This window comes from Solea solea, chromosome 16 (genome assembly GCF_958295425.1).
Source record: "Solea solea chromosome 16, fSolSol10.1, whole genome shotgun sequence".
NCBI lineage: Eukaryota > Metazoa > Chordata > Actinopteri > Pleuronectiformes > Soleidae > Solea > Solea solea.
Genome location: NC_081149.1, coordinates 12,402,571 through 12,415,019, shown reverse-complemented (window position 1 = coordinate 12,415,019; position 12,449 = coordinate 12,402,571). Strand labels below are relative to the sequence as shown.

At 36.5% G+C, this 12,449-nt stretch overlaps 1 protein-coding gene across 2 annotated transcripts; it reads left to right on the top strand.

The window, feature by feature from the left end:
- The first annotated feature begins 2,716 nt into the window (after nt 1–2,716).
- On the top strand, nt 2,717–12,430 carry stxbp2 (syntaxin binding protein 2). 2 transcript variants are annotated; one of them, XM_058652885.1, is made up of 19 exons: nt 2,717–2,840; nt 4,746–4,795; nt 4,880–4,961; nt 5,118–5,194; nt 5,292–5,367; nt 5,532–5,635; nt 5,924–6,072; nt 6,153–6,237; nt 7,055–7,185; nt 7,301–7,408; nt 7,617–7,674; nt 7,799–7,864; nt 8,031–8,111; nt 9,677–9,818; nt 10,345–10,451; nt 10,528–10,626; nt 10,711–10,796; nt 11,487–11,644; nt 11,767–12,430. In XM_058652885.1, the coding sequence occupies exons 1-19, from the start codon at nt 2,804–2,806 to the stop codon at nt 11,844–11,846; spliced, it is 1,776 nt and encodes a 591-aa protein (XP_058508868.1). In that variant the 5' UTR covers nt 2,717–2,803; the 3' UTR covers nt 11,847–12,430. The 2 variants fall into 2 exon arrangements, with proteins under 2 accessions (XP_058508868.1, XP_058508867.1); XM_058652884.1 differs by having other exon boundaries at nt 2,718–2,840; nt 11,484–11,644.
- Nucleotides 12,431–12,449: the final 19 nt, after the last annotated feature.

Genomic DNA, 12,449 nt, shown 5'->3' with positions numbered 1-12,449 from the left:
GCAGCTGACATGGTGGGGTACACCCTGGGCAGGTCACCAGTCCATTGCAGGGCCAGTATACAGAGATGGACAATCATACACTCTCACACTCACACCTATGGTCAATTTAGAGTGTCCCTTTAACCTCTGCTAACTGTGCAAGGAAGCTGGAGTGCCCATAGAGAACCCACACGTACGCAGGTACGTTGGTGGAGGATACTGCAAAAATATAAAGTTGGAAAGATTGCAAAAGTACTCAGCCCCTTTTACTCAGTGTTCAGTGGCGGCACACAGGCTGCCACTTTACATTTTCTGGAGTAGCTTGTAAATAAATGTTCCCTTATTCAGTTTTACATACAGACTGTAGCAGGCGTGTCTGTGATTTTATCTGTATTTTGCTGCATTCATTGTACCATGTACCTTTTACATGCTTTCTTGGCTCCGCAGCAGATTAGTATTCTCACCCGGCTGTACGTCAAACGTGATTTAAATTGTAATGGCAACAAAGCATAGATGGTTAAGTGGGTTAGAGGTTAGGGGGTCGGGTGATCATGTATCTGCACATACTGCATAAATGTATAAACAGCATAAACATTTGTTTATGTTGTATTCGGAGTAGTTATTTCTCCATCGTATGAGACTGGTTGTATGGTACATGAGGGTATGTCTCTTGTGCACTTTCTATTACCACTTCCTTTATCAGACTGGTAGAGCTATCTCTGGTCTCTAAGTATGAATATTCAGTATCTGGAGGACTGTCCTTGGCTTGTTCAGATGACCCCGAGCCTTGTTAAAATGACAATCACCCATCCTAATGAAGAGATGACATGTCCTCCCAAATTCCATCAGATAATATTCTCAAATATATTTGGCAATTAAAAGTGGGTAGTTGAATTTCAACCTTTTCTCTGCGACACAGCCAAGATAGTGTGGATTTCTGCCTGGTGTTTTATTTAGTCATGGAAGAATTTCAAAATGGGCCCATGGGGCACAGGTCCAGGGGTCCAAGGAGTCAGAACTTCTGAGTGAAAAATCAGACACAAGTCAAGTACAAAGAGGTGAAAAAGTTTATTTCAGTTGACACAAATTGACTAAGATGAGATGCAAAACAACAGTAGAGACATTAACAAGTAAAATGAGACCCAAATCACATGAAAGGCACAAGTCAAGTGACACTGATGCAAAAACGGTACAAAGAAACAAACAATGACAAATTCATCCATTGTCGACTATATATAAACTCTCTCTCTCTCTATGTATATATACAGTACTGTGCAAATGTTTCAGGCACCACCAGCTCTGTTGTTTTTTCTGTCTGTCAAATTCTATTATCATTGGAATTTGATATGGAGTAATGCGACTTAAAGCTGGTCTTATATATTAGCGAGCTGTCAATGAGTTTAACTCATGCAACATGTGTATGCAATGCTCAAGCATGTCTTGAACCTGGCGTAATAGACATTTTTTACAGCAGATATATAGATAGAAATACTTGACACCTGTAGAGGATGTTTTTTTGGTTTTTTTTAAACAACAAAAAACTGCATACATATTTTCTGGATGTGTTCCAGTAAAGTGAAATAAAAATAATTATCCTCTATTGTCGTTATAGCATTGCTTAAACAACAAATCTAATGGTGGCCTAAGACTTCTGCACAGTACTGTATATATGTATATATATATATATATATATATATATATATATAAACACTATATATACATACATATATACATGTTAAATAATTTTATACATGTTAAATAATCAATGCAGCTATCCATAAACATTTTTTAACTAACCCAAACCCTCAACAGAAATGTGTAGCATACCTCTTTCAAAACCTGTGCTATAACCATACAGGCTTTAATAAGAAAATGACCCAATAGCCTACAGTGCAGATACTACAGATTGTATTAAAAGCCAGAGATTACACCTTAGAAGCTTCAGAATACTTCAAATGTCCTGAATGTGCTCTTGTTTTGAAAACAACATATTACCAGAATTCTTTGGATGATGATGCACATATACTGCAATAACACATTTCAAAGTAGAATGATGCTATAACAAAACGTAACCCTCACATTTATCCTGGGCTTGGGACCAGGAATAGTAAAATAACAGTTCATGAATCATTTTGAATATGATATAAGCTTCCCCAGACTTGCACAGCTATCTCTGGTCTCCCAAGTATGAATATACAGTGTCTGAGGGGACTGTCCTTGGCTTGTTCAGTAAAGTCTTGGATGTGTCCTGACAGCAATCATGCATTACAAACTGCTTAACCTTTCATCCATCCTAATGAAGAGATGACATGGCTGTCCAATTTGACGACTAAAAATGGGCATTTGAATATCTCACAGCCTTTCCCTGAGACACTGCCAACAGAGTGTGTACAGTATATTCTTGGAGGCATAACAATATTCATCAAGTGATGATGGTTGATTTTCATATGGATGCATTTGTGAATGGACCCACATGGCACAGGTCCATGAATGCAAAAATGTGGAAAAAGCAGACACTAGACAAGTATAAAGAGATGCAAAATGTGAAAAAGGCACCAAATAAAACAAAATAAGTGAAGTAGATGCAATTAAAACACAGCTAAACACACAGAAAATGTGACTAAACATTGTAATCTTGATAAAACATGTAATATTCAGAAAATGCCAAGATCAAAATAGCAATCTGGTAATCTTACATGTAGGGTTCTTACAATAGTAGTATGAGACAGTAGGGGGCAGTATTTCTCTGTCCAAACCTGTTTGCTGTAACCTTATACAGGCTTTGACAAGGAAGTGGCCGAAAAGCCTGCAAACTGCTGTCAAGATGGCACCGAGTGGACTGAAGGCGGTAGTTGGAGAAAGTAAGTGACAAATTGCTCGTAACATATCTACTTTCTTAAGATTATTACATACAAAATACACAGATCATTTACTTGAGGCGACAGCACTGTTAACTGAAGCTAAACGTACAAACACTAGACGTTGTTTGGGACGTAGGTCCACTGGAGGTTTCTTCCTGTCCTGGTCCCAGTTAAAACCAGCTAACGTTACCTGGGAAGAAATGTTAGTCGCGGATAACAACATTTTCTGAGGGTAACCGATGGTTTGTTGTTGTGTTATGAAGGACGACCAGGAAAAGAAAGAGTGTTGCTGCGTTTGCGAATGTTGTGAGAGTTCAAGTTTTAAGCTAACGTCAGCGAGCTAACCGAAGAGGAAGTTCTGAAACTGCGATGGAACATTTATATTGTAAACCCGGCTGGACAGTAAGGGCCAAACACGTTATCACGATAAAAAATTGTCAGTTAATATCGATAATCATTGCGGTAAATGCTATAAAAATAAATAATGATTCTTTTGCCCCTCCTGAATGAAAGTTAAAACGGTTTATCGTAGTTTTAATATCCATATGCAACTGATAACAGGAACATTTCACAAATCTGAGGTAAAAAAAAAAGTAATTATGTTGTTTTTTTGTTTTGTTTTTTAAATCTCGGTGTGTTATTGACTACTGAATTGTTACCCAGCCTAACAGTTAGTTGCAGCAATTAAACATAAATAATGGTACCCATTTCACTTCAACTCATTATTCATAGCATCATATTTTTTAAAAGTCAAAATAGAATAAGGCTGCAAAAGTGCACTTTAACGTTAGTTGTGACAATCAATACATTGTGCTATATAGCATTACAAAGACAAACAGCGTTTTGTTTTGCCTGTATTTCTTTTACATTGAAATGTTTTTGTTGAAGGGATATTTGAGAATCTTAATTCAGATTTCATAATCTGAATTAACCCTCATGGGTGATGAGACGTCTGCTGTCTGTACATATAGAGTAGGAGTGTATTGTGAACACACCCTGACTCAATTGCTGAAATGTTCAGGTATGCACGGGACTGGTAATACAAGTAACCATGACCCTGCCCAGCATTCAGAGATCAGACTATAACTTGCAGGTCTGACGTTTAATCTGTCATCTAAGAGGCCTCTTCCGTTTTCATAACTTGTAGGATTGTAACCATAATGTGAAAATTCATTTTAATGGACTGACACTAATGTGTCACAAATGTCACTTATGTGAGGAAATTGTGGTATTGTTATCATATGAAATCTGTCATCATTGGGAGTAAAATGTCAAAGAGGACCTAATACAAATTTGTGTTACGAGCAAAATAGATCCCAGGGCATATATCAACAAATAATAACAAGCAAATATAAAGATGGATAAAATGTATTAATTTTTTGCCTGCTTTGATGTTGAGAATCCTGGTTTTACCCTGAATGGAAATACTGTTGGTTGTTGTGAGGAGATTTTCACTTTATCGAAAAAAATTAATGGGTATTTTACATTTCTTCACATAATTTATTGTCTTCTAATGAATCAAATGAATTTTTGCAGAAAATGTAAGGAAACTTTGAGCCACATATATTAGGTAGTTACTACTGTATTTTTTTGGTCATGTTAAACAAGGAAGTTGCATGAAGACATCACCACTACACTACATTTCTTCTCTTTTCTATTTTTTCTCACACTTCTGCATTATTAAAAACATTAGTGTAAAGTATGAGGGCTATTGGTTTGTGGAATTTTGCCTCCACTATCATCATTGGGAGGAAATGTTTGTGAATTGTAACTTAAATTATTATCAAATATTATTTTCACTGGTGAAATCCAATACTTACCAAATGTTTACTTTTTTAAATACTTACCAAACTGTTCCTTAGAGTTGATTGTAATCGTATATAAATATTCTCTTCTGTCCTACAGAAATCATAAATGGGGTCATTAAGAGTGTGAAGAAGGATGGGGAATGGAAGGTAACAGTTCTTCAGTGAGAAATAAGAATCTTGGATCTTTATGATGCACAATTTTCAATCTTTTTTTACCATGTTTCTCTTTAGGTTCTTATTGTGGATCATATGAGCATGCGGATTCTGTCCTCTTGCTGCAAGATGTCTGATATTTTGGCAGAGGGGGTGACCAGTAAGTGTGCACATGATTCCTGATCTTGCATCCTATGGTTTAGTTGTATACACGTGATCACACTTTTGACATAATTTAACATGAACCTGAAATTTATTCGAGTATTTCACCACATGGGATTGTGATTAAGAGAGAAATTCTTGTTGTTTTTTTTAGTTGTTGAAGACATCAACAAACGTAGGGAGCCCATCTCTAGTTTGGAAGCCATTTATTTGATTTCACCAGTTGAGAAGGTAAGCCATTGCCTGTTTCCATTATGTTCTCTCCTTTATGTAATTTTTTTCTCTTATTCCTAACCTTTTTTAATAAAAATGTTTTTTTCACTTACAGTCTGTTCGTGCTCTCATTAATGATTTCAAAGAGTCTGCCCTGACTTACAAAGCAGTACACATCTTCTTTACTGACAGTAAGTGTGTGTGTGAGTGTATTGTTTTTATTGGCATCCTTCATTTCATATTCAAATTATGTAAAAAAAAACATTGAAATACGAGGAAATGTGTGAATTTTATTATTATTTTATAATATAATGAGTTTCAAAATAACTGCATTATCTTATCTTATCTTCTACAGCTTGTCCAGATAGTCTCTTTGCTGAGATTGGGAGATCCAGAGTTGCCAAGGTTATCAAGACTTTAAAAGAGATCAACGTTGCTTTTCTGCCGTATGAGTCTCAGGTAGGGAATGATCTCCCCTTACTTGGTGCTGACGTTTATTGTACATTCAGAACCTTTTTACTTTTAAATTCCAGCCTACTGTGGCTGGAAGTAGGGTTGATGGGAGAGTTACAGTGTAACAAAACTATAAAAAAACTAAATAATGCTGAACCTGTATGGTGATCGGAACTGGATAATGAGCGTTATCTCGGTGGATTTATCACAATGAGCTTCATTTTCATATTGCATTCATTGTTGCCAATATAATATGGACACATTTTAAACAAAATTTTCTTCTCATATCTGCAGGTATTCTCCCTGGATGACCCAAGCTCATTTCACTTTTTCTATAGCTCCAAGCCCAGTGAAGAAAAAGACAAAATTATGGAAAATCTGGCCGAGCAGATTGCGACCCTATGCGACACTCTAAAAGAGTACCCTGCAATCCGTTACCGCAAGTATGAAAGCCTTGCTTGCACTGGAGTGTGTTTGCTACTGAATTTATTTGCTGATTGTGTTGTGTTGTGCTGTCTTCTAGAGGACCAGAGGAGAATGCTAGACTGGCTGAGGAAGTACACCAGCGCCTTATTGCTCACAAAGCTGACAACCCAAGCATGGGAGAGGTAAGAGATCATATAGACCAGTCATTTACAAAAGCCCTCATTAGTTTTTTATTAATTGAATTCTTTCCAAATATGGTGAACTGAATTTTGAGGCATTTTCATACCTGTATTTTTAGTCAAGTCAAAATTGATAGATGAGTATTTTCATCTATTTTTTTAAGCCTCTTCGTGGGATTGGTTACTTGAAAGACGAAAGCTTAAACCACATCTCGTATTGGTATCAGCTCAAAAATGGACCACATTCTTACATCAAATAATCCACACCTTTTTAAAAATGAATCACACTGGGAAACAGAACTGGGGGTTAATTTCACCGAGGAATTCTAGGTGTGAAAATGCTCTTATAGTGCAGTTTTTCTCAGCCATATTATTTTTTCTGTATATGGGAATACTCATTTTCTGGCATTCTGCTGCTCTTTGCCTTCATGTTTTCTTGCTTTATGCTGGATCTTTGTTTTTTTCTCTACTTTTTTTCTGTCTTTCTTAGCTGACATTTCCCTGCTCCTGAGATGAGTCTTAACAGGCATGTATTGCTGATCTCTTTTTTGCCAACACATCTGAACGACATTCAATAGCACTCTGGATACTTTCTTTTACTGTCCTTGAAATCACAACTGCTGCCGAGTGCTGCAACAGTTTTATTGAACTTGTATACATACATAAAACTTTCACTGCATGACAAATAGACAAAATCTAAATGAAGGACCTTTTACATCATACAAATAATGAACTGTACCGTAAAGTATTAAATATTTGTGAATTAAATCAAATCTTTCTGAAGTATCCAATTAAATTAAACGTTTCTTGTTGTTTAAAGGGTGCAGATAAGGCCCGATCACAGCTGCTGATTGTTGATCGTGGATGTGATCCCATCTCACCTATTCTACATGAGTTGACTTTCCAGGCAATGGTCTACGACTTGCTGGATATCAAACAGGACATCTACACGTGAGTGACCTTCTTCTTAAAAAGGTCTGTTTTTTTTTGCCTTTTTGTGTGTATAATACAAACATGCTCATATTTGCTGTATTCTTGTGCTTGTCTTATTGTTGTCTTGTTAAAGTTATCAGACAACTGGCATCGGGAATTCAAAAGAGAGAGAAGTGTTACTGGATGAAGATGACGAGCTCTGGGTGCAGCTCAGACATATGCACATAGCAGATGTCACTAAGTATGTTTCAACCACATGAGTATGTTTAAATCTCTCATATCTACCCAGGATTTAGTCTTGGAATCATACATTTCGAGTGTATTGCTTTTACCAGGTCACAGACACTGTATTTAGTGGAGCATAATGGAATTGTATTTATTTGTGATGATGATCAGTATTTTGTGGTGCTGCATACAAAGCTAATTGTTTTTCTGACCTGTTGTTGCAGGAAAGTGACAGAGCTACTTCGCACCTTTTGTGAGAGCAAGAGAATGTGCACTGACAATGTGAGGGGGATCATGTGCAGTACTTCTTATTTCGTATTTCAGTTATTTTATATTGTATACATAACATAATAATGTAAGCTCTTTTAGGTATTTGTGCAGTTTTGTAAAATGCTTTTCATTTCAGGCCAACATAAAAGATCTGTCTCAGATGTTAAAGAAAATGCCTCAATATCAGAAAGAGCTGAGCTTGGTGAGTGAGCTGAAGCGTCATCACATTATTGTTCTACTGTAAAAAGTTTTTTCTAACTATTCAGGATTAGAACCAACAAATTACCATTTTCTCTGGAGTCATTCATGATATTTTGAAGAAGTGTATATTAATCAAAACACAAATTGTTTCATATTTTCATTTACAGTACTCTACTCACTTGCACCTGGCTGAAGCTTGTATGAAGAAATTCAAGGCTTCTCTTGACAAGCTTTGCGAAGTGGAACAGGTCAGTACTCTTGCTGAGTGGACAACTAATATTAGTCATGTTTTCAGACTGTCTGGCCTTTTAATTTTACCCATAAAGTAAAAATTTCGACATGTATATGGCAATATGATGAGCTTAAGTAGTCCTCTGACGTGATACTAGTCTCTTGTGCCTGAAATGAAATGTAGAGCATATCTGATATAAAATTACTCCATTTCTCTCAGTCTGAAACTAAGTGACCTTAATGTGATGTATGGCTTCTCTAGGATATGTTCAGATGCCACTAATACAGTCAAGTGTTTTCTTTAATGGCAATCCATTTTCATAATATTACATAAGAAGCTTGGGGTAGGGCTTCCGTATATCCACAGAACTGCTGAAGAAGCTGTTATGTAATGAATGTAAAGGCATTTTAATAACACTTACATATTATTTGGTCATGTAGAAATCCTTCCGCCATGGTTGAGAATAGTTTGAAGTCTCAGTGAGTTGTTTTTATGTGCCAGACATGCTTTGTCTCCTTCAGGGGATCTAGCTTGCTACATTTAGTCTAGTCACAAGCACACATAAAGCTATGCATGGTTGTGGCATTATAAAATGCAAGTGTTAATGGGGCCTTTTTGTATGAGTGAATCGCTCGAATGCATTAATGGATTTTCATCATGTCTGAAAGCTGCCGTGTTAATCCAGGGGCCATTTTTTTGGCTCTAAGTTGAACACTCTCATCCAAACAGCAGCAGCTCTTTTGTCAGCTGCCATTTAAGTGTTCTGCATTGTTTGGGTAACCCAACACAAATGGAAGTGAGTCACTTTGTAAACAGAATAATGTGCTGTACTCAAATGGACTTTACTTGTCATGCTTTATATTCAGTTGCTCACAATAAGGTCTGTTGCTGTTTGGCTGTATTTTAAAGCTTAGCAAGATGTTTAGGGAGGTCACACAGTGCCATGGGTATATAGATAGATAGATAGATAGATAGATAGACTAAACATTCATCTCACAGAGAAATTCACATCTCACAGAGAAATTCACACCTCACAGGGTTAGGGTTATATATATATGGGTTTTAAATATAAATGTTTTGTAATATATTCTGTAAGTATAACATGCAGCATCCTCCCCATTCATTTTTTTTATTATGTACAGATACAGATAACTTTATTTATCCCCTTGGGGCAATTCAGTTCCCACAGTTTCACAACTGCACACAACCAAAACATAAGGAACACAAGGAAATACTACATTGCATGTGGGAGAGAACATAAGATGTACTCTATATTAAAAACGCAATGCAAGGTGCAATAATGCAGAGCCAATCTGGGCTAAAATAAATAAATAAATAACTGAAAATACAGGGGTGTTGTATAGTGTATGTAATGCCAGTATGAACATTTAAGCAGTTGTTGTTCTGCTATTGCAATATTGTTATGGTCATGAAAGTGATATGAAATAGAATGAGGTTTAGAAGCACTTATCGGCATATATTGCACCTGTCAGCTGGCAGTCAACTGACTTGAGTGTCAAGTTCTAATTCTAATTCTAATTCCAATAATGGTTAAAAATTAACCGTGGTTGTCTCCCACAGGATCTGGCGATGGGAGCAAATGCAGAAGGAGTACCGCTAAAAGATGCCATGAAAAGCATCGTTCCTGTCCTCCTCAACACGGAAACCGAGGCCTATGACAAAATCCGCATAATACTGCTGTACATATTCCACAAGAAAAAAGGTGTTTTCCTTGTCACAACTTATTCTGTTTCAAAAGTCATAAAAGTAAAAGAAACAAGCATTTTTGTGCACGGAAGGATATTTATCTGCTTGGAACTGCTAATTAGAAAGGAAGCCTTGATAAGGACAGAGTAGCAGATAATAGCAGATAAGTATTATAGTATATATACTTGGCCAATTAGAAAAAGCGTTAAGTAGTTTGAGAAGAGGTTTATTTCATGATGATTTAATGTTGCTGTTATGTCACCCTGCAGTAGAACTGTCTTTGGCTGTGCAAATACTCTCAGCTCTCAGCTCTCGTGTCGGGTGTTTGCCAACTTGTGCCTGCCAACAGTTGTGGCAACGTTTGCAACTTCAGTGGAAACCACTGGCAGAATTAACAAAGGCTGCCAACACTGTATTCCTCCAGAACACACAGTCTATTATAATGTCTAAAATTAAATCTTCATGTTTTCTCATGGTTAAGTCATATTAAAGGCTATTGTCCCCCTAGTCTTGTTAAACAAAGAGTCTGGTTATCCATGCAGGCATTGGGGAGGAGAACCTTGCAAAGCTCATCCAGCATGCTAACATACAGGCTGACAGCAACATCATAACCAACCTGCAGAATCTGGGCTGTAACATAATATCAGAGGTACATTTGTTTTGAAAATTCTAATATTTACTTGAAATACTGCTTCAGCATTTTTGACTGACGTGTTGTTTGTTAGGGCCGCAATGCTGGGAAGACACTGCCAGAGCGGAAGGAGCGCACAGAAAGCACATACCAGCTCTCAAGATGGACCCCCATCATCAAAGATGTCATGGAGGTAGTAAATCCAGAATAAGATTTGTGAGTGTAGCTGGCACCTATTTTCAGTTTGGATTGCAACACCTGTTAATCTGATTTGCAGAGTGCCATAGAAGACAAACTGGACAGAAAGCAATGGCCATTTATCTCTGACCCTGCTCCCATCAATACAACCCAGACTGCGGTCAGGTGGGTGTTGAGTGCCACACACACACACACACACACAGATTGATGAACTGTACATTGTTAACTTCAGAGTTCAAGATATGTGAAGAAATAAATGCGTCATGACCAATAATCATTGTTAAAAGGGAAAGACATGAAAGCTAAGAAAATATCCCTTTGTTTATGTTTAAAGGAAATTGAAAAATTGTCAATTGTTGTTGTTTTTAACCAACATAATATTAATAGGGCACAGACAGATTAACGTTTTCATATAAAAGCTTTTGGAAAACATTTTGACAAAACGGGTTAGAGGTAAAAGGGTAAAATGAAGCCAGTTTTGTTTTTAATATTTTTTTTAATCCTTCAGGAAATATCCACCCACCATGATGGTAGTGTTTATACTAACCATGCTGATGGACTTCGGTTTAGTCATAATCTGTATAATTTTCAATGCTTGTCTACCTGCTTTTATAATAAAGGGCAGAAGTAAAGCTGAGTAGTCATTACTATCAACACTATAATATAAATAAAAACACTCTTTTATTTTAGAACTTTCAAATTCACATTTATTCATTAGGGTCTGATTTGGATAATAATAAGCATGACATTGTATTTGTTACAGCTTGGATATGATTAATGATTCATTTTGGTTAAAAACCCTAAAACTGCTTACTGATTTCTTGTAAGTATTGTTTTATTTATTTTTTACAGCAGTGCACGTCTTGGACAATGGCACAAAAATAAATCTCCGGCAGAATATCGCAGTGGCCCTCGGCTTATTATATTTGTGATTGGTGGAGTTTCACACTCAGAGATGCGTTCTGCATATGAAGTCACTCGAGCAAATGAAGGGAAATGGGAAGTGCTGATTGGTAAGTAATGACAGTTCAAAACAGCCATGTCTCTTCAGCATCCCCCAGAAATACAGGGTTTATGGTGTTTTCTTTCCCCCGTCTTTTTTCTTCTTGTATTTTATTTCTCATCTCCTTAACAGGGTCATCTCACATCCTGACTCCAACCAACTTCCTGAATGACTTGAAGAGCCTGGACCAAGTTCCAAATCCTGATTGTTAGATCGTTAGATGCTGAACAGGTAGAAGCACACTGGACCAAGGGTTTAGTCTTTCATTTGAGATCACAGAATCTTTGACAATCTGAAGTGAAACATGAAGAGAAATTTTAGATGCAGCCCTGGAAAGAAACATTTATGATTACTTGTTATTTTAGAGCATTATTTTATTGTTTTTTGTCATTTAAGATCTGTAGACCGCTTTGATTGAATTTGTATTAAATATTTAATTAGATAATATATTGATCATTGTATTGTTATTCAAATTCTTATTTTTGTTACTGTATATTTGCCTAATTTTGTACTCAAAAATTGCATAATTTCCACAAAACTGGATCATCTCACACCTAAAACCTTATTCAAGTGTAATGTTGATTTACATTAGTCAATAGAAGTATTGACATCAAATGTGACTTGTGACTTTTTTCCCCTCTCGTCTTTGAAACTTAATTACCGGCAAAATGTCTCAAATGCTGTTCATTAAATCTCGCACGTTAACCATGTATGCTAATATATTGCTGGGAGCAAGTGGTGGGTGTTCTGTGTTGTTTAAAATTAGTAATTAAAGAAGCATAACATTCACTTAAAATTGTGTCTTGTGTGTTGTC